The 21,385-nt window shown below is 43.8% G+C and overlaps 1 protein-coding gene across 2 annotated transcripts in view; it reads left to right on the top strand.

Annotated features, from left to right (window-relative positions):
• Positions 1–21,385, top strand: part of ADAMTS2 (ADAM metallopeptidase with thrombospondin type 1 motif 2) — a 191,086-nt gene that overhangs the window by 106,525 nt on the left and 63,176 nt on the right. For both annotated transcript variants that reach the window (XM_048057168.2, XM_067005513.1), the window contains exon 4: positions 12,419–12,621. In XM_048057168.2, coding sequence (XP_047913125.2) covers positions 12,419–12,621 — 203 coding nt within the window. The remainder of the gene's footprint in view (positions 1–12,418; positions 12,622–21,385) is intronic.

Genomic DNA, 21,385 nt, shown 5'->3' with positions numbered 1-21,385 from the left:
TTCAAAAATATTGCTTTTCAACACTGTTCATGGTCTCAGATCTGCGTGAACAAATTCTATAGGTGGACTGAAGGAAGCAGTATTTGTGGTACTAATTTTGCTGAAGAGATACGTAGGAAACTATGCTTCTAGAGTACAATAATCTGTTGAAGAGACCCTGACACACAGAACGTGCCTTTTTCAGCTACCAAAAGATGTTAGTTGTCCCTCCAGCCTTGCTTCCCCCATGCTGCCAGATGTCTCTTTATTTCTTTAAAGTAAATTCAGTTATTGCTTAACTTTGTTTAGCTGCATAAACTTGTCTTCTTTTTGAGGTAATGGGAAAATGTAAAGAATTTATCTCTTGGACAACTGAAGTAATGTTTTTTTTGCTCTGCCAGAATTGAGGATACATTCTGTTCTGACTTCAAATAAGGGGACAACATTACTACTTCTGTTAGCACAGCATGCGTTAATAATTAATATTTTCAGTGTTTGTGTGATAAGTATTTTTATCTGCAGATTTAATTTTTTGAAAGAACATGGTTATATTTATGCACAGCCTTTTACCTTTTGGTTCCTAAAATTAAACATAAGCTATGGTGTTTGGTGTTAGAGCTGATGATTTGTGGGAAGCTTTTGCATTTGTTCCCTTCATTTTATTGTTTGATGTTTAATTGATAACAGACAGTTTTGCATCAAGTAAACCAAGAGCAGCTTGGTCGGCAAATCTTTTAACTAGGTAGAAACAGATGATGGAGTACAACTAACCACAACCGATTATTTGGATAAAACCCATTACTCATTGTAGAAGCACAGGATCTTGAGATTTTACCAGTTTTAGATAGAAAGTGTTAATTACTGGGAACTTTTACTACTTAAATCAGCAGAGCTCTCCGTTAACTTGATTACTCTAGCAAGAGCTTTATAAGGCAAATGGAGGGGCTTTTCCAGTGTTGGCTTTGACATTTCCAGTTTACTCTGCAGAAGTAACAAGTTAGAGGCTAAGTGGTCTTTATAGGCTGTTACAGTTCAGCAGGCAGAAACTGTCTCAAGGTTTGGAGTGACTGTCTGTTTTTATCCTTAACAGCTTCTGCTGTTTCTCTAACAGCCATTGACTTATTTAGACTTTTCAGCATCAGTTTGGGTTTGTATCTCTTATAGAGAATTTAATGAATTTGTTTAAATTGAATATCTCAGTTTGCTGTTTCTGATAGTTTTCCAGTATGTCTAACTCCTATTAAAAACAGTTCTAACAGAAACGTTAGCTAACACGAATTGTCCACCAACCCTCCGACCACCATTATACCTTGTGTATAAGGTTCCATCATACCTTGTGAAAATACAGAATTCTTTCATGTTAGCTCCTGTTATATACATGTGTGCACATACGTAAAATGCTTCCCAGCCCTTCTTACTGGACATTCTGCATTCACTTCCCAAGGTCTGATTTCATTTTCTGTGGTAAGGGTAGCGTTGTCATTAATACTAAAGCAATTTTATAACACTCTGCAAAGTGAATACAAATGCAATTTCTGACCACTGTAGGCCTTGTTTACACTGGCAAAGATGATACTGTCTTTAATATATGAGATAAATTCCTTGCTACATATTTCTTGAAAGGCTTTTATTTTGAGCTTCAATGGGTCTGATTTGTCCCTGTTGGAGAAGTGCTCTAAAGCCTGCCAAGGAGTATTACATCGTACCAGCTACATCTTATTTAATAGACAAATATCCTCAGTTTGATTAGGCTGCAAGCCAAACTGAAAGACAAATCAGACAGCATTGAACACAACTTGCTTATCGATAAAACTTAAATATCCCAGGGAAGACATGGAGGTCCTGAAATGTTGATCGTCCCTTTGGAAGAAGAGAATAAATGGTGGAAGGGGGCAAATGGAAACTCTTAGTAGACTGGGCACTTGCAATTGAGTTGGGTGATTTTTTCATTGGTGATAAAAGATGTCGAAGTTTCACTGACCTTCGTACAGATAAAGAATGAAAAACTCTGAAATTGGATTTCATGGCTGTGGGTTTGAAACAAACGATTTTCCTTCTTTCCTTTGCAATGTCTTTTATTTTTAAATGAGACTTTGAATTGAGACTTGAGGTGCTTGGTTTCAGATCAAATGAGTAAAACGTGATTTCAGATCAGCTGAAATGATTTGTTTCTTCGGTTTTAAAAATTTTCAGTATTTGAGGCCATTTGATCCCAAATGAATTAAAAATAACTTGGAACTGCCAAGAAACTAAACAACTGAATGTTGACCTGGCTCTAATCCCTCCAAAGCCCATAGATATTAATGCTAAATTTATCTCAAAAAGAAACATTCAAGCCCTGCCTACACACATGGGGCAGCTGGGCGGCCACGCAGAGCCAGGCTCCCATCTCCACCTGCTCTCCTGGAGGCAGTGGGGAACTGCAGCACGAAGGCTGGCCTTGACTTCTCACCTGCCTCTTTTTCAGTGGTATTTAGTATTCCAGCTTCTGCCTCTCGATTTGCTTTCACCTCATGCATCCATCCAGCTGCTTTCCTTCCTCCCTTTTCCCCTTCTCTACCTCTTTCCCTCTATCTCTCTCTGTTCTTGATCCATCCTCCAAAAAACTGCGGCATTTTGAAAGCCTCTATTCTCAGCTGTTGTCCTTGGGACCCATCTCACACCCACGCACCTCAATAGGAAAAGGCAGTGTTTAGCAGTTTGCCTTTTGTAGGACCTGACAGAGCCAGAGCTCTGTCTACGAATGACAAAAGAAGCCCTTGCCCTTGATTTTGAAATGCCTTGGGAATAAACCTCTTGTGCTTCCACTGGAGCAGAGACTGGCTCTGTCTCTCAGGGTTTTCTGCTGTCATTTTTAAGTTTAAGAAATGCTTGCTTCCTCCAAGTTAGCTGCGTCTTTCGTACAGTCTTTAATCAATTGCAGCTGGTTTTGTTATTACAGAAAGTCCAGGCAGATTTAGCAACATGGGTATTTTCAAAACATAGGTAAAATTATAACTCCTTCTTGCTCTGATTCAAGTCCTGCCAGTGTAAGTAGCCAAGGCGCCATACATTGCTTTGCCATTGCTCACGCTGCCTGGATGATGTTTTCTTCTCATTAAATTAGCATTTTTTTTCCTGAGTGACTGATGGTTTCTGGTATAATATTCTGAGATGTTCAAGAACTTGGTTGAATTAATAGGTAGTTCAAACTGTGCACATTTTTCACCCTAGGATTTGGAAAACTTTTTTCCTATGCTTTTCTTCACAATGTGAACACAGCAGACTGTTTACTTTGTCTAATTAAAAGATCATTATGATTATACAGAAGACCAAGAGCTGTTTGCATTGTCGTTTGTGTGATTCATTAGTTACACTGATGAGATTTGTGCTGTTTGTTACTTGACGTTGGATCTTTTACAAGTTTGTGAGACTTCACATCTCCCTCAAGAGCTCCCCTGTTCAAAGGGTGGTAGAGTGGTAGAGTTCTACTCTGAAACATTGCTGAAAGACAAGGTTTGTTGGTCAGTGGCTCTGGCTAAAAAGAACTAGAAAGATGTATATTTGCTTCAGATGATATTTTTCAGTAATATTTCCAATGAGGTATGGTTATTGTATCCATTTGCTTTTATCTTCTCTCTCTTTCCTCCCTCCTCCCTTAGCCTTGGTTAGGAACTCTACTTTTTTTTAACCTGTTTTTTAATGTTTATTTGTTAAACTGTAATTAAACTTAATTTCCCCTTCGTGCAGAATAGTTTGCTTATGGAAAGACAACTGCCATTCCCTGTAACCTGTTGTTATTCAAGTCCTGTACCGCGGTTTGGCATTTCATTCTGTTAAAAATGCAAGTGAGATTGTTAGACGTGTCACCTACAAAGCCGGGGGGGTCAGCTGGGCAGCTGATTTAATGTGCTAATTTGCTGTAATTTAATCATGCTTGGAATATGGATCATGCATTGAGTATCTGGGTGGCGGCTTCGGGCTCGAGTGGCCCATAAACACTTCGTTAAAGCCTGGCAGGGGGAAGGAAGTTGTGGGTGAGATGCTGATCCCTTGTTCTGAGCAAAGCAGAAGGGTTTGGGGCTTGGGCTTTGGGGTGTTAGAGGGCAATAAGTGGCATCAGGTGGCATCAAGTGGCATCAGGTGGTGTCAGGGGGCCCAGACGGCCTCCCGGCCTAGGCCTCTCCGCTTCTCCAGCCCTGCCTCGCCACAGGCTGCGGAGCTGCCGTGACGCATCTCGTGCCGTGTAAACCCCGCTTGGAGGCTCGGCGTTGTGCGTCCAAGCTCCACGCTTTAGATAATTGTGCATTAGCTTCAGATGAGCTTGAGAGCGTGGAGCTCCCTTTTGTAGCTCCATGGGACGTGTTGAGAGCAAAGCCCACCTGGCTCGTCTGCGTGCCTACGCGTGGATGCTCGTGAGCCGCGTTCCTGGACCGGGTGAGGGTTGTGTAAGCGGGTGGGATGTGGTAAAGTGGGCAACACGTGCGAGTCACAGGCTCTGCAACGCAGGCCAGTTTACAATGACTTGCCAAAATATCTGCAAGATAAGCATTTTCCAGATGCAATCAATTAAGTCAGTGAAACTTAGAGGTTGGCCCATAAATTAATTTTCTACAGGGTAGCTTTTTTGCCCTTTTTGAGCTTAGTTTTAAGCAGCAAGTTATAAACATCTTGCTTATTCATTGTTTGGTGCTGAATCGTGCAACCTGTATTTGCTTTAGTAAGGATGACAGCTGAAAATGTTCTGAAGGATGAGTTTTGCTTTTGGAAAAACTTTGTGTTCAGTTCTCAGAACGCTCCATTTCAACAAGGTCACACTGAATGGTTTGCCTGGTTGGTTTGCCATTCTTTTCAATGCACCTTTTTGACTATTATGTTGCAATATGAAAGTTGAAATAGTAACACAAGATGTTTCACCATTTTGCAAAAAAAAAAAAAAGTTTTAGCCCAGGATATTATATTACCTTGCTATCACTTAATCTTTTAGCAGTGCAATTACCTCTCATCTTTGTGTTGCTCATTGTGTGACTGTGGCCCTGATGAGATCAATTTAGTTTTCAACTTTTCTTTTTAGTATTGTAATACCTTTCCTCTCTGTTGTGCCGTGCCAGAAAAGTCTCCTTGGCAACAACCCGCTGGGGTTATTCTTCGTGTCTCTCGCCTGGCTGTTTGCCACAGCGTCCACCTGGCCATTGTCACTGCACTAATTGGTTTATCCTTTGGAAACGACATTTTCTCTTCAGTTTTCAAAGTTCTCCCAGATTTTGCCACTTCGGTAGGTTTCAACTTTGTTATCCTTTGTGACTCTGGCTCAGGCAGACTCTTGAGCATGTCTCCAGATTTGAAGCCATCGTACCATTGTGTAGGTGACAAGAAAGAAAGAGACTGGCGAGCAGCCCGCCTGCACTCAGTATGCTGGTGTGCTGTTAATGTGCATTCATTTTGCAAATACGGCACAATTTTCCTAACCCAGGAAGTTTACAGGAATGCTCTGTAAGGCCCAAACATGCAGTTTTTGAAGTACTTTGACCTTGTAGTGGTTTCACGTGCTAGGACCTGGTCATTCCAGGAGGATTTCAGCTGCCGTGCCTGCTGGCCTTCCTGCAGCTGGAGACTGGGAGGCTGGAGGTTTTGGAGCCCAGCCTCCCCAATACCTGTGGCAGACTGCCCACCGATGGGTGGAAGGTGGAGCAGGCGCTGTGTTAACACACGATCCAACTAGACACGGCATTACTGTAAATTAAGAGACAAGGAGCTCATAATGAGATCATATGGTTAGCAAGGCATGCAGCCCAAAAGTTTCCGTCTGAATTACTCTTCTTTGCGGATAAGGGCAGGACTGGGATTCGTAACCTCTGTGAGGATGCCTGCTGCGTGCCTGGTCTTTAGACTGCTGGTGTGGCCTTGCTTTTGGTTTAGGTAAAAAAGTGGACGAGAAGGAATTTGAACACACACCCGAAGAGAGTTCTGCTGTGATAATTGCTGTTGGGTAAGGGTTTACCAGGTAGCAACCACTGTGTTAACCTGAGATTCAAGAAATCACATGAATCCTCTGAAAATTGAGTTCCAAGTTAAAATTGTGTTGAGGCAATGTCCTCTTGGGGATGCCCTTCTAAGCAGGGCCAGCTTTGTATCATGTGCCGAGCGTACTGTGTGTGATTCGCTTCTCTTGTTTAGAGCATTTTCAATTACCTTTCACCTCACAGGAGCTCTCTTCCATTTTAATTCACCTTGTTGGATTTACCCAGTTTTCATATGAATGATAAATAGCAGAAAGGTCCAAATGCAGACTGTAGTTTGAAAAAGGGATTTATAAATTATGAAAGTCCTATGTAGCTGAGCAGGTTAGCAAGGGGGAGAAGAAAGGCAAATAGAGGACATTTGGAAAACAAAGCAAAGAGGAAGGTGAGCAGGGCTGCATAAACAGCAGAAATAAGTAAAAAGAAAATTAAGTCAGAGAAACTAATGATTAGCAAATGAACAAGACACATCACGAATGGATACAACAGGACAGAATAACAAAAACCCAAACAGATGAACTTAAAAACGGGAGAAAAAATTGCCAGGGAATAAAGAGTAAGATTTGTTGACTGTTGTTTGTTGCCTCAGACCTCCGTGGTTTAGGCTTCAATTTACCATGGAAGACAAACGGGGATTTTGGTAGAATACACGAATGGGCTACTTGGGGGCTAACTGGGGAGTCAGTCGCCACAGAGGACAGACACAACAGAAGCCTACAGCGTGCGGGTGGCAGGGAGCGTTGCAGAAAGATGACTTGTGATTTAAAGTGCGATTCCCCAAAGAGCAGTTCTTTGTCAAGCTGTCGAGGGTGTTTGGTATTTTTCCAGAGGTGCAGATGTACTCGAGCAGTGGGAAGCTGAGAGCTAAAGCAAGTCCATCCTGCCTGCTTGTGCTTCCCTGCCACGGAGCCTGGTTCTTGCAGCACTGAGTGATGGACGGCCTTACACCTCCGCTGTGACTGCAAGACCCGGGCTCGGGGTCACGTTGTCACTGGCTGCATCGCAGCTGAGCGGTGTGGAGCCCGAGGTGGCTGTAACGGTACCGTACACGCAGATCTGCCTGCCACTGCAACACGATGGGCTCCAGCTGGGCTTCCCCAGTGTGCAGTCTGATTCACGGGGGGTTAACGAGAAAAAACAAAAAAAGCCGGCGGTCTGCAGCAACTGACATGAAAAAGTGGGAAGCCGGGAGTCCCTGCAGAAGCGTGTCCTGGGAATGGAGATCAACAGCACATCAGCAAGTTAGAAATGCTCAGCCTTATGAGGCTGCAGAAGAGGAGCTCAGCATTCGGCTCAGGTGTTTGCCTGCTCCCACCGTGACAGATGAAGTGTCCGCAAAAGCAAACAAGCTGCATATGAAATGGTGGTTGGCCAGTCTGAATGCTGCACACTCATGTTTGAGAAGAAATTCCAGTGGGCTGCTCTGCTGACAAGCCGCAGATGATATCTGTGAACAAGTCACGCAGTTTGGTCTCCCAGCTGCCTGTCCTGGTCTCCGCACTGGGCTTTTCATAAAGTCGCCTTCCCCCTACCAGAAGGAGAAGGTAAAAAAAAAACAGGAGGAAATGCTTTATTAGGACAATATCGCTGCTGTGAGACTGGGGAACCCTGCAGCTGATACTATTTTTAAAGTGTAGCTTCATAAGGGACTTGTAAGAACTGTAGGTGCAGCTGTATTTCCCTGAGCCTTTTTGAAAGTGGTCATGAAAAAACAAAACAAGATCGCAAGCCAGCAACTGTACTTTTGGTGAATGTCCTAAAGGGAGTGACAGAAAACACAGGGAGAGGCGGTTTTCGTGGCAGGCAGCGTGTTCATGCTTCAGTAACTCACAGCATCTGTTAGAGTTTTGACTGCTGCGATGGGTAAGGCAGAATCTCCGAAGATGTCATATAATTAGGTTTCTGTAAAGCACATGATATCAAAGATTAATGAGCGAGGCAAAATTTCCTGGAAAACAAGGTGTCAGAAATCCTGAACAGTCACAGATGGAAAATTCTTGTATGGGACAAGCAGGGTAGCCTGGGGGTGTCCAGTGGTAAGGCTGCGGTGCTGTGGCTGGTAGATGCAGGACCTGAAGTCCTGCAAAGGCAAACCTGATGTTTGTTAGTGTGAATTTTCCTCATCTTAGAGATGGGGATTAGACCACAAAGCTATGTGATTCTGGGTGCTCAGACCTCTAGATGCAGGGAACCTGGGCTCTAGGGTAGAGCCCAAATACCAAGAAGTAAAATATCAGATTGAAAACTGGACAGTTTAGATAAAAGATTGGGATATTGCACATTGCTGAGGGAAAGGGAGCGCTGCAGAGGGATCTTGTGTGATGTGTAAAGCTGTGTGCAGTTTGCACCTGCACAGTATAAAGACCTTTCCTCGTTAGGTTCCAATGTGCTCTTCATATATTAACAAATCATTGGGACTGGCACAGCTGGGGTCATTGTCTGGTTCCTGAGTCAGCGAACGAGTAGCACTTCACTGCCTAGGATAAGTTTGCAAATAAAGGTACTAGGATAAGTTAGGATCCCTTGCCTGCATTAGCAGCAAGAAAAAGCAGAGGACACCCAAAAATCTCAGGCTGCAGGATTAAGCTGGGTCGTGCACATGCTTTTCCCTCGTCAGGCTCTGCCTCCCAGCTCTCAGCTGCCTGCTGCATCCTCCAGCATCGCAGGGAAGTCTGTGTCAGAGGCAGGAACACAGCCCAGGTTGCCTGGCTCCCATTTTTATGCTTAAGCCAAACGCCCAGGTTTTCCTTCTATCAACAACTTGGCCACTTCTTATACTGAGCTGGAAGAAGGGCTGCAGTGTTAGGAGAAAGTCACTGAACGATCGGTGATTTTTTAGCTGGCTTAAAAAAATACTTTTTTTGAGGGATTTGTGGGTGAACTGTTACAGCGGTGCTGCCCTGTGATTTATTCTGGATGATTAGCACAAGAGAAAAATACAAGCCTGTCTCTCAGTGTTTAATTTTCAGAAATGTTTTTTTTTTTTCTTAGTGGGAACACAGAGGAGGTTTCAACAGAGGCTATTGTTAGCCCCTGCAAATGCCAAGTGTCTGCTCTTGGGAGATGGAGAGCAAAGTTGGCACCAATAATTAGTGGCTGATGCACTGATTTGGCAAAAGTTGCTGAAAATGAACATATGATGGAGAGGTCTTGGGGTGATTTAGTAAAATGCAGTGCAGTTTGAGATGACTTGTAGCATTATTGTGCAAAATGCAGGGGTGGTCAGAAGCAAGGTAATGTGGAAAATATGAAGGAGGAGTTTGGTGTCATTTATTTCTTTGAGTTCTTATCTTTTCTGGCATATTATTAAGAGTACAACAATACAGCACCAAAATTAGCAATATAAATTAAAAAAAAAGTTGAGATGCCAAAACCTGACAAATATCTCATTTACTGTAAATGCAACTTTGTTTTTCTTCCACCGCAGGAAAATAGAGGTATTACTTAGATTAGGACGCAGCTGTCAGTTGAGTAAACTTCTTGTGGCTGTAATGTAGCATGGGCCAACAAATCCAACCCTTTGCCATCCAGGAGGCTGGGCGGCAGGGCAGAGCTGGAGCAGGCTGCGCGATGTCGGGCTGCGTGTGGAGCAGCCCCCGCTGTCCAGGGAGAGCCGCCCAGGGAAGGACAGCCAGCGGGAAGTTGGGATGCAAATCAAAACCCTTGCAGCTGCTGTCGTAAATATCCAGAGCTCTGCTGCTGGTCTGGGGCGGACTCCAGCCGGCTGGGAAGCATGGCGAGTCCGTGCCTCAGAAGTACCAGTGCCTGCCGGCCGAGTTGTCTTGGAGGGGCAGCGATAAGTGTGAGCGTGGTGAGTTTTTATGCTCTGAGCAGAACATAAAGTGGTTGGTTGGCACCCACTGGCAGTGAGATGAATCCCAGGGAGCCTCCTGATCACGCTTCCCAGGAGCCAGCAGGACTGTCAGGGTGCCAGTGGGACAGCGGTGAAAGGAGCAGAGGGAGGGCAGGCAGTTTCAGTGCAGCATGGTAAGTGCAGGATGCTAGGATCGCGCTTTGCCTCCGGCTGATTTACTCACAGCAGGAATAAAGAAACCACGCAAGGAGTTAGCTTGACTTTGACACATCAGGGAAAGAAAGGAAAGCACAAAAGCACTAGATACCTTGACAGCCACCCATCCACCAAAACAAAGGCACGGCAACCGAGTCTGGCAGGCCCCCAGCCATCAGAGCTGCCCATCTGCAGCCTGCACCAGCCCAGTCTGCAGCCGCACCGCAGGGCTCAGGCTCTCCCCCGCCTGCTGGTTTGCAATATCACGTCTGATAGCTTTTGCCTTGCTGCTTATTGCTGTATTTTTTTTTTTGTGAGCTGCAGAGAGAGCACACGACCTGCAGCCCCTGCCAGCCCGGTCTTACTTTTCTAGAGGGCTTATAAGAGTTATTGTCAAATTTTACAGTAACTGTGATTTGCCTTATGGATCATGAATGTATGATTGCCCCATGATCCCATAGCGAATCTCCTGAGCCCATTGTGATAGCTAAGTAATTACTTCTGGGCGCTAGTGAGAATTAAAACTGAGGCTTTCCCAGTGAAGCAAACCATGAGATAGGGCTGGTGCTGGCTGGCTTAGAGCCCTGCCAAAGGGCTCTCTCCATCACTGACAGGCCAGACGCGTTCCCCTCCACAGCAAAGCTGGGCTCTGCGAGAAGAGCAAATTTTCATGCTGAATCACGGATTCTGACCAGCCTAATCTTAAAATCTGGCAGCCCCAGGAGCGGAAGCTGCTGGGAGCTTTGGGGCTGACAGAACACAGTGGTTGTGCTTGCTAGATGCATCAGGCACTGACCTCCTGTGAGAAGGACACGGTGGAGACATAGGGGCACCACACAGGGCCTTCTCTGTCTGTCCGATGAGCGAGGAAGGAGCGGTCAGCGCAGCACAATTGCCTGAGGCTGCGGGTCTTGTGCCAGGCCTGTCCTTTCTACACAGGCACGGGTGTCCTTCAGGGGCTGTCCTTTGCCTAGAGGTCTCTTGCAGGGGGCAGAGGGATGAGCATTTCTGCAGCTTGGGTGTTGCACGCAGCAGACACAGGCTGAAGCCCAGGAGGAGGCACAGCAAAGGGCATGGGCAGTGTGGCTGAGGTGGGAGGCCGCCTGTGCCTCCCCTCCTGGCGCCTGGAGGCCACGTTGGCACCGCGGCATCGCGCAGGGCCTGCTGAGGCGGCAACCTGAGGCCGTGGCCTTAAGGCAAGACCCTGGTTATCCTTGTAATGAGCCCCGTGGCCTGGTGACTCATTCCTCCCTTCCCAAGCAGCCAGTTTTGATGTGAAAACTTCAATAAACGAAGATGGAGAATCCACTTTCTTTTGTAACATTTCCAAGAGTTGTTTCTTATTTCTCCTTTGAAGGTGATGGCTTTAGCTTCCTCCCTTTGCTTCCTATTATGTTGCTCTTGAAGTGAGCGCTGGAAGCCTTTAATCAATCCACAGCACTCTCTCTGCCTTTCTGAGCAAGTCTTTCTTCTGACATCCTCTGAAATGAAGAGATTCTTGTTGGGGCTCCCAGGGCTCTTGTAATGCAAATGAAAATAATGATATTAACACTAATCATTGTCATTCTATAGGGTGAGATGTCAAGATTCCGTATTTTCATGTTCATTTTTAGTGCACAGGTGCCATATCAGGTGTACCCCGTCCTGTCAAAGTACAAGCTTTTCATATCACAGGCACTATTAAAACCATTAGCAATAATGTTGGCTGCTGTTGTGCGTGATGGATTGGTCTTTGACATGCAATAATGCAAAGCGACATGACAAACTGGGAATGAAGAATGAAAAGCTGTTAAACAATCCCTGAATGTAGCTAAAAATGAATTCATTTCGTATCTAAAGTGTGTTCCTGACTTGTAACAATAAAGAGGATTTATGTCAGTGCTGTTGAATTACGTCTGTGTATCTAGGAAAGAAGCTAATGTGATGAGGGGTGTGGGGTTGGTTTGTTACTACCTGCCTGAATATTAAAAGGTTATGTTGGCAACTTGCCTTGAAATATGATTGTAGGCAGTAAAATCAGATTTAAAGTGTGTTATCTGCCTTTAATTGTGGTTCTGAAATCATGGATATCCTTGGTAGCATGGGAGCCCTGAACGGTGTATTTCTGTTACAAGTACTTTGAAGCAATAGTTATTTTATTGCAGACAGCTCCATCAGTCTCATCAGGACATTGGTATCTGTCTTTTTGGCTTTATATTTCTTTCACAATATTACTTTGTAGGAAGTATTGCTTTTACTTTGCAAAGTAATCTTTGAGGTCAGATATCTCTGTCTTGTTTAGGTCATTTTTAATTGCCATTAAGTGAATCTAGTGCTGTTGTGTAACATATAGAACATAACAAAGGCTGCTGCTTCAAATTCATACCAGCTTAGCTGAGACCTGAGCCTGAACCGTGGCTGGTTGCTAACTTGTTTGTCTGTCTGATTTCAGCGCCTAACCTCACTAATTTGGATCGTCTCGACAGCGCATTGAGCCTCATTGAAGACCGGGTGCATAGATCAAGGCAGCGCTATCGAAGGCATGCGACGGATGATGATTACAACATTGAAGTCCTTCTGGGGGTTGATGACTCGGTTGTTCAGTTCCATGGGAAAGAACACGTTCAGAAGTACCTGCTGACCCTGATGAATATTGTGAGTACAGCCCTGCTAACTGCGCTGCAGGAAGACAGTGAGAGGAGGGGGGATGTAGGTTGGTTGAGCCATTTGATTAAGACATCATAGATTTTTTCTCATGGCAGGAGATAAAATAATTCTAGGAGCAAAATCCAGGTCACTTCTAGAAAAGCCAAAATGGGAGAAGGAAAAGAAGAAAAAGGGGCCAAGGAAGAAGCTGACAGTGGGACTATTAAAATGTTCAAAGTCCTGCTTATGTGTTTTGATGGATGGTGGCATAGGGTCAGGGCCTCAGGTCCCTGGAAGTCCTTGCGTTTTAGATGTGTATTCCCTTATCCTAAGCTCCCTGCTGAAAAACATGGTTTGGAGAACTGTCTTCAAATAAGGTTGTATTAGAAGCTTCGATTGGCTTATACATTTTTAAAACTGCTCAGTTAAATTCTTTGATTCTGCAAGAATCACTTTAGGTCCCAGGCCACCTACCTACTCCTTGTTCACACTGCAGTAAAATGTTATGCAGTCTTGCACTGAACTTTCTTAAATTGATTTAGTATTTAGTCTATGGCGGACACCTTTGGATTTCCTTCGTTAAATATTTAATCTTGAGAACCACTGTCAGTGCAACAGACTATATAATGCAGTAGTGATAAAAGCAGATGGTAGAGAATATTCGAAGGAACCATCTTCTTTTTCTAAATATCAGAGCAGTAGGCCCACCCATAAGCAGCCCTCTAGTACCCCAGTCAGTAAGCAAGGCCTCTGTTTTGTGGGATAAGAATCAAATTTTGAAAAATCATCTCTATTGTAGATCAAAATCAAAATGTGTTTATTTCTTTGGCCAAAAAATGGAAGTGAGTGGTAGCCCCCTTCATAGGCAACTCATTCTGGGATGACTTTATTCCTTCTCACGCTCACCTGGAACAGAAGTCGGTTTTCAATAAAATGCACTTCTGTAAAAACTTTAGGTTCAGCAAATTCGTGTTCTTTGTGAAATGTTGTTGAATAAAAATTGTAGGGCTGCTCTGTTTTTGACAGATGGACTATGATTGCTGAAATGTACGTTAATGTCAAGAGGATAGGGTGTCTGTAGGTGACTTCTTGGCATTGCAAGCCACAGAGGCAGATATATGGACAAAAATCCAGGCTGTTAGGTACATTTGCCTGGGATGTATTTTTTCTAAGATACGTAGTTTAATTGTGAGGCTTGTTTTTTGATTTCTTTATTGCATTCTTTTAACAGTGTGTGGAATGTCAGGGTTTTTCATTTTAAATGAGAGGTGGAATACAGTTTAAGAAAATCCCTTGTGTGATATAAATTCAATTGACTGCCTTTTTATAACAGTGTTGTAAATAGTTAAAAATCTGCACTAACATTAGAGTTATAGGGTACTTGGTGCATACTCTGATGGCTGTAAATACATACATTCTAAACAGAAATGACATAGTGAATTTCATTTATTTGTGTGGTTTGTTTCCTCTGAGGCTTAAAACAGTCTACAGTGAAACAGATGGTTTTATATATCTCTAAATTACCAAGCCAAACGGGCCAAACCAGGAATGTGGTGAACAGGCTGAAATAGATTAACCAGGGCTCTTTACTTATCATGTCACTTAAAACTATTTTTAAGAATTAAAATATATGGTAATGGTAAAGAAGCCATAAAAGTTCCAGCTCTGGAATATACTTGCTCCTAACTTTAGCAAACCATCCAACACACAAATTGTAAGAAATAACAACTCTGAAGCACGCTGTCTCTGCAAGTGGTTTAGAAAGTGCAGCCTGTGTAACCGTATCCGCAGGGCTGTAACAGCTCTTGGCACAGGCAGCAGTTGATCTGTTGGGAGCCGTGAGGTAGAAACGTGTCCTTTGGGGACTGAGGATGAGGATGCGTTCCTTCCCTTTGCGTCCACGATGCGAGCAGCCTCTAGAGGAGGCGCTGGGAAGTCTTTGGCAGTCAGCAGAGTTGTCCTGATCTTTCCTTCGTCAAAACTCAGCCAGTTTCTAGACTCTGTACTTTAGCAGAGTGATGGGGTGGTGGTGACCAGTCCCCTGTTTCCAGCTCTCCAAGCTTTGCTCCAGTATGGAGAGGCAAGAGGGCTTTGTCCCTGCAGGTACTACCTGTTAGTGCATGTACAAGGTAGGTTTCTGGTGAGGTACATAGGTCCAAGGATAGCTGAAAGAGAAGAGATCTGTCTGTCCATCTGTCTTTTAAATTCTGGTGAAAGATCCTACCATAATCATCAGATTGTGTTTTCCCTGCTGGTTTTGTGGGTGTAATCAACTCGTTTTGTACAGTAACAAGGCATTAAGCATAAAATCAATTAGTTTCATACGGTAACAAGGTATTAAGCATAAAATCAAAGTGTACGTAGCAAGTACATAAACTAAATAGTGGAAGTATTTACTGCAGATAAGAGGGTAATTGAAAGGGTTGAATTTCTGTGGTTCCCAAAATAAAATAAATTCCAGGTGAACGCTCCCTCGTGCCCAAACTCCCGGAGGCGTGATCGCTTTCCCAGAAGCAGCTCCCAGCAGGGCTGCCCTCCCCACTTTGCTTGATTTCACCGTGCGTGATGGCGTGAGCAGTTGTCCTTAATTAACTTTTCCCAGGGATCTTGGGTGGAACCCCACCACCGACCCAATCAAAACAATAAATTTTTTTCAAGCCCAGCGCAACGACTTATTCAGTCAATCTGTTTTGTGCTGTTTAAGTGATGTGTTACAGTCCACACCTAAAAGCCATAAAGTGAGAAAAAACAGGGGCTGGGTGTCCTGGCTATCTTGAATAGCTGTGCTAATATTTATCCCAACGTTTGGAAGTGAAGTCAGTCCCTAACGAATGGTGAGAGACGCCAGAGGATTTTTAACACTGGGCTGTAGCCACGTATCGTCTGTCTGTCCGCCAGCCGTGTCACGGCGAGCTAGGCCTCCTGCCACCTCGGTTTTATCCTCCAGTCATTTCCTCATACAAAAACTTTGCTTGCTCTTGACATCCCCTCTTCTCTGCTCAGCACCATCGGGGCAGTCAGTCCAGCTCTGGAAAAAAAAACGCCTTTGTTTTGCACTTTAGAGACCGTCGGCTGCCTCTTGCTTGCACCATTTTCTTTCGTGCATCATGCTGGGTTTCTTCCTGGGAAGGATATTAGCTTGCACAGTCCTCTGTGTTTCCAAGTGCGAGCCCACACATTGCACAAATTAACTTTGTATTTATAGCATGCAGGAGCATTGCAACAGAGGAGAGATACTTGGGAGGTATCTCACAGCCCTGTCGTTTACTCAAGAACATGGAAGGTAATTTAATTTCTGCAAGAAAGCGGCTAAAGAAGTCAGGGATTTTATCTGCTCCTACAAGTGTATGGGAAATATTAAAAAGCACTTGGCTGGAAGCGGCACTGGAGAATTATCTTGTTCATCAGAAACAAAAGGATTTCACTGCAGGAGGCTTTGGGAGGAGGAGCAGGGTGCTGAATGGGCACGGCTGAGCTGAAGCGGGTATTGATGGTAGCCAGCCCGGGGCTGAAATCCTCACATTGTTTCATAACTCTCTTAGAAATAGTTTTCAGCATTAAGCAGGCCTTCTGTGGCCTGCTGTGGAAGAGCAGCAGAGCTGGGGCTGGCCACTACGTTACCTGACTGGGCTGTGGCATTGGGTAGGGTAATATTTTCATGGGTAAGAATATTTTCATGGGGTAAGGTGAATCTTTCAGCCTCCTTGCTACTGTGCTCAGGGTCTCATCCAGGGCAAGTATCTTCATAATGGACTTCCTAAGAGGCTGAGTTAGCATAGGTTTGCTTCCAATATTTCTGCCATTTGAAACAGCAAAGTCTCATGAAATAAGCTCAATTGCAAATGGTTTTGAATATATTTGCTCCATCTGTCTTGACTTCAGGTCTTCAGCTTTCATGCCCCTTTTTGTTTTGTGTTTTTTTTTTTTTCTTTGCTGTTTCTCAGTAAGGCCCCTGTCTTAGCCTTTTCTTGCTTATTTTGTCATTCTTCCTCTATTCCCGTAGCAGTATTTGTAAGCCTCATTTCAAGTTGCTCGTTTTCTAGTTCTGGCAATTGTTATCCTTGTATATATATTTGGGGAGAATTTGTCTAAAAGCTGTGTGCATTCTTTGATTTTTAGACTATTTTGGGGGGCAAAATAAAAGAATCTTTAAATTTGTGCTTTCCATTCCTTTACTGTAAAAGATATGGTTGTGCCGCATTTAGTGACCATCCTGTGTTACATCCATGTAATGGGTATATGGTCAAAATGTTTGCAATGTTAAAATTCAGCTTCTCAAAGCAGACAGGGACCTACCTGTCATTATTTCATTGGGAGATAGACCCTAAATAGGATTTATGCCTCACTTGGGGCTAGATTTATCTGAATATTTAGACATTTACCTGCCTTTGAAATCAGTGAGAGTCAGTTTTAAAAATTAGCCCACAGGATTATGTCTCTCCCAGACTTCAAGTGAAACTTCAGCTCCAGAACAAATAGGTTTAACAAATTTTCATTTGAATAACTGAAATCGATGGGAGTTATGCAGCTGGGAGCTTTGGAAAGTCCCAGGAGTCTTTCACCTGCATCTTTCAGCACTACACGTATCTTTGAAATTGTGGCCCTGAGGCACTCTTGAATATGTTATCCATCCTCTTTAATAGGATGTACATGATACTACTATTATATATGAGATTTTTGCTTTCGTGTCGTTGGCTGATGAGGGATGAAGATTTCCAGGTACAGAGCAGCAAGTCCCTAATGAGAGGAAAGGGCAGAAAAGCCACTGGTTTCTAACTGGCAGTTGGATGAAAACCTGAAAGCATGTCTAATACAAGCTGTTAAAAAGAAAGTGATGATTGAATACTTTGAAATAATGGTGCACCCTGTATTCAGAATCATGCTTTTTAAACTAAAAAGCGTTTTTTAGACAGGAAGGGTATCTCAGTAATATAGATTGGACTGGATTTTTAAAATTAAATAATTTATAAGCACCAATACTCATTATTTCAAATCAGTTTATTTCAATGTATAGACTTCAAATCTGGACTAACTCCAAGAAATTGCTCAAGTAACAAATGCAAGTCCAGATCTATTCATCTGAGGGACTTCAGTTGTCAAAAGTTGAATTACAGCTCGTTTGAAAATTTAACGTGTATGAGAGCCAACTCTGCTTTTAGGCTGTTCATTATGCTGTCCAGTAGCTGCGACTTGTGAGGAGGAAAGTTTCTGATGAGACCTCAGAAGATTATTTTTGTTCGTTATCTTGATTGCCTCACTACAGTAGAAGTTGCACATGTGACTGGGCATTCGGGAGGTCCTGTAGGAAATATTCTCTCTGAACCCATACAGGTTTTATTTATTTCCACCTCGAGTTTATTCCCAGTGCCAATTAGGTGAGCATTTCTCATGATTAACAGGACTGTGCCTTGCTGTCCTGGTGTACATAGCACAGGCCATCACACAGGTTTCGGTACCACCCTTTCAGCAGAAGGTAATTACTGTTAAAAGATAGATTTTCCTTTTCTCCAAATACCAACATGAACTTTAGCCATAAAGGTCGCAGTCAGGAACTTTTGCGATGTGACAGTGCGGTTTGTATGATGGAGTATGGATAATTAGGATCAGCTTTTGAATTTTGGACGCTTTCCTTAACCAAACCACTTAAAGAGTTCACCACATTTTTTGTATTGACACCGCGTCTTGTGTTAAAATGAGTTAATCTGCTTAATTATTTTATGATACTTCAGTAGATTTTATTAAAGTGAACTTGGGACAGTAATTCAAACAAATACTAATTTTTTTGGTGCAAATATAATTTACAGTGTTTGGAGAAACTTCCCAGAGCAGTGGTTTGTGGGCAAAAAATGAGGAGTTCCAAGAGCCCGAGGGAGGAACTGAGAAAAATAAATTAGTCGTGAAGTCAGAAAACAAAGTCTATGACCTTTCTAAAACCCATGTAACAGTCAAAGATGAGATAGAGACCTGTAACACGACGCTACCAAGTGTCTTGCCAACACATCTGCTCAGGGGAATGTTTTTCATTTTGATCAGAAGCAGCTAGCTTGGACTTGGTAACATCTACTGACTGTCACCCCCGTGAAGGTAAATCAGCCCTCGGACATGGATTCACATACAAAATGCCAGATTCTTATCTCTGTTTCATAATGCACATTGCCAAGCACTGCTAAAGCTGCCCGTTGCCTATGGTTTTGAGCGGAATAGTAGCTTTCCAAATCTGAGATCACAGTTTGACCTTTAAGTTTCATGTGTGTTGTGTGCTTTCATTATTCTTTTTTCCTTGTGATGCTCAACAAAGATTTGCAGAAGAAAAAAAAAAAGAGTTCCTCTCTGAGGAAATGAGGAAATGCCTTGTGGGGACTAAAAAGGGAGACTGGGAGCCCTGGATTTGCCTGATGACTTTCTATGTGACCGTAGTTTATCCACCGGAGGAATTGATGTAATGTTATTCCTGTGGGATTAAGACGAAGCTTTGGGAATGTTAGAAATGTGAGTTTGGGATCTTCAAAAGCATAAAGGAGGTGATGAAAATAGAAGAGGATAGTGGTGTTTGAAGTGGGAACGCAGAAAAATAAAGTGCGAGGGGGAACGCTTTTGGGAGGGGTCAGATTACAAAATTTTGTGCTCAGTATCCACCATGACATTTCTGGTTCCTAGTCCGTAATTCAAAACAGCCATTCCTTACAGAAATAGACAATCCCTGGATGCCCACCAGGCACCGAGGCTTTGCAGCAGATAATTAAGATCCGATGAATGAACTGCGGCTCGGGCTGGGCTCGAACAATGGCCTGCCAGGAGCGCTGCCGTCCCGCGGGGCAGGCGCTGATGCTCTCCGGCTCCTCTGCTATTGCACGTGGTCCCCACGCTGCCTGAGGGCGACTAGCCACAGGTGATGCCCTCAGCAGTGGTTGTGCAAGGATGTTTGGGTGGCCAAAGGGCCGTCTGACTGGGCTGGGTGGATCAGCAGTTTGCGGTGGCTGAAAAGTCAGATGCATAAAGTGCAGCTTGTGTCGTGCTCTCCCCAAATGGTCAGATACAGCCTCTGATGGCTGCTGGAGCTGGGTCAGACTCATTTGAGGCTGAGGGTAGCCAGCGCTTGTAGCTATCAGATGCCTGGCAGGGGTGTGTGCTTGCGAAGTGGTGCTTACCCAGCCGAACAACGCGATGCACGGAGCCATGGGCACGCCTTGGGCCTCATCACCCAGAGTGATTTATGGTTCAGCGGGATGGAGCCGTGTTGCGATGAAGAGGGCTGTTGTTGCACAGCAGATACTAACAAACTTTGCATCTCTGGGAACTCCATCAAACCACCTAAATGAGCGTGCTGATGGCTTGCCAACATACGCAGATTGTTGCTCTCTTATTGCAACTTGCTTTACTTAGAGATTCAGGGAACCACTGGACATCCCCTAAGTATCCTGCCAGCTGTAGCAGCAGGTAGCGCACTCTGCACCAACACTGGCAAAGCTGGAGGCTCTTTATTGCTATTTGCATTACAACAATTTTCAAAATTCCCTGTCAGGATTGGGCCCCGTTTTGCTGACTAATAAAAGCTTTGCAGTGCTTTACAATTTACATCTTACAAAAAAAAAACGAAGCTTTTTTCTTTAACAAAGCATGATGCATCTCATGAATTCTGATCTTCACTTTAGTTGTTGGGGTTATTTTGATGTATTCTGCTTGCTTACTCTGTTGGCTTCAAACTTGCTTAGGGCAGAAGAATGATAAAATAAGCAGAGAGGGAAAGAAGAAGAAAAAATAAATCAAGTCCTTGTTTTCTTAAGTAGCACCAATCTGTGCCAGCCTGGTTTCTAAACAGAAATAGAAATGCATGTTTTCCTTTGACTGAAATATCCCACAAAAATAAACCACGATACTTAGTTGCCCCAAAATAGTTTGTGAACTACAATAGTTTTATGAAAAGTCTCTTTACGGTATTTCATCGTGCTTTGAATTCCTTGAGATTTACCCAGCCATCTCCATCACCCGGTATAAATGCTGAATCACTGTGGAGATCTAACAAGGCTTAATGCAAAATCTTCACTGCCTTCGGTTCAGGAGCTGGCATTTTGAGATGGTCTCTGTGCGCTCTTTTTTCCTGTACAGCAAAACAACTTCAGCCTGCGGTCCTTGCTGATCTAAGAGCAGGAGATCGATTCTGATTCTTCCTTTGTTGATAGAAATCAGGATGTGCTACAGAAGTACATGGTATGGAGTGCTGCAAAAGTACTGTGTAATCAGTTTCACACCTGAGTGTGTTTATTATACAGCCATCTGAACGTACACGCCTATAGTTTGATTATTCGTGCTTGGAAACAGACACTTCAGCATCTAAAGCAGCAGTTGTGTTGGATAAGAGCCTGGACATTTCAGATTCCACGGGGTGGTCGGTCATTTTGGGCCCTGTGCAGCAGGCTGCGTTAGCTAAACTCTGCTTTCCTGTTAAATTGACAGGTGGAAATGCAGGGAGCCTGAGCTAGGGTTGGTGGAGGCCCTTCTAGTGCGTGCGCTTTTCATGAATGTTTGCGAGCACAACATTCGGTCACTCGGATCTCATTCCTTTAATAGCTTCCTGAAAGAAATAGGTGCAATTTAGGTCATGCTGAAAAAAAAAAGAAAAGCATCTGTATCAGCATATTATCTATGTGCAGTGAGACGCTGCTGGGAAAGCCACAGTTTAGCTTAGAGAAAGGAGCAGAGGGTTCAATTCAGCCGCTGTGTGAAGAGGGCTTGGATTCATCCTTTTTAATGAAACCAAGACCCAGAGTTTTGA

The sequence above is a fragment of the Anser cygnoides genome, chromosome 14, assembly GCF_040182565.1.
Source record: "Anser cygnoides isolate HZ-2024a breed goose chromosome 14, Taihu_goose_T2T_genome, whole genome shotgun sequence".
Classification (NCBI taxonomy): domain Eukaryota; kingdom Metazoa; phylum Chordata; class Aves; order Anseriformes; family Anatidae; genus Anser; species Anser cygnoides.
The sequence above is the reverse complement of the archived record's forward strand: the minus strand, read 5'-3'. Positions and strand labels throughout refer to the sequence as shown.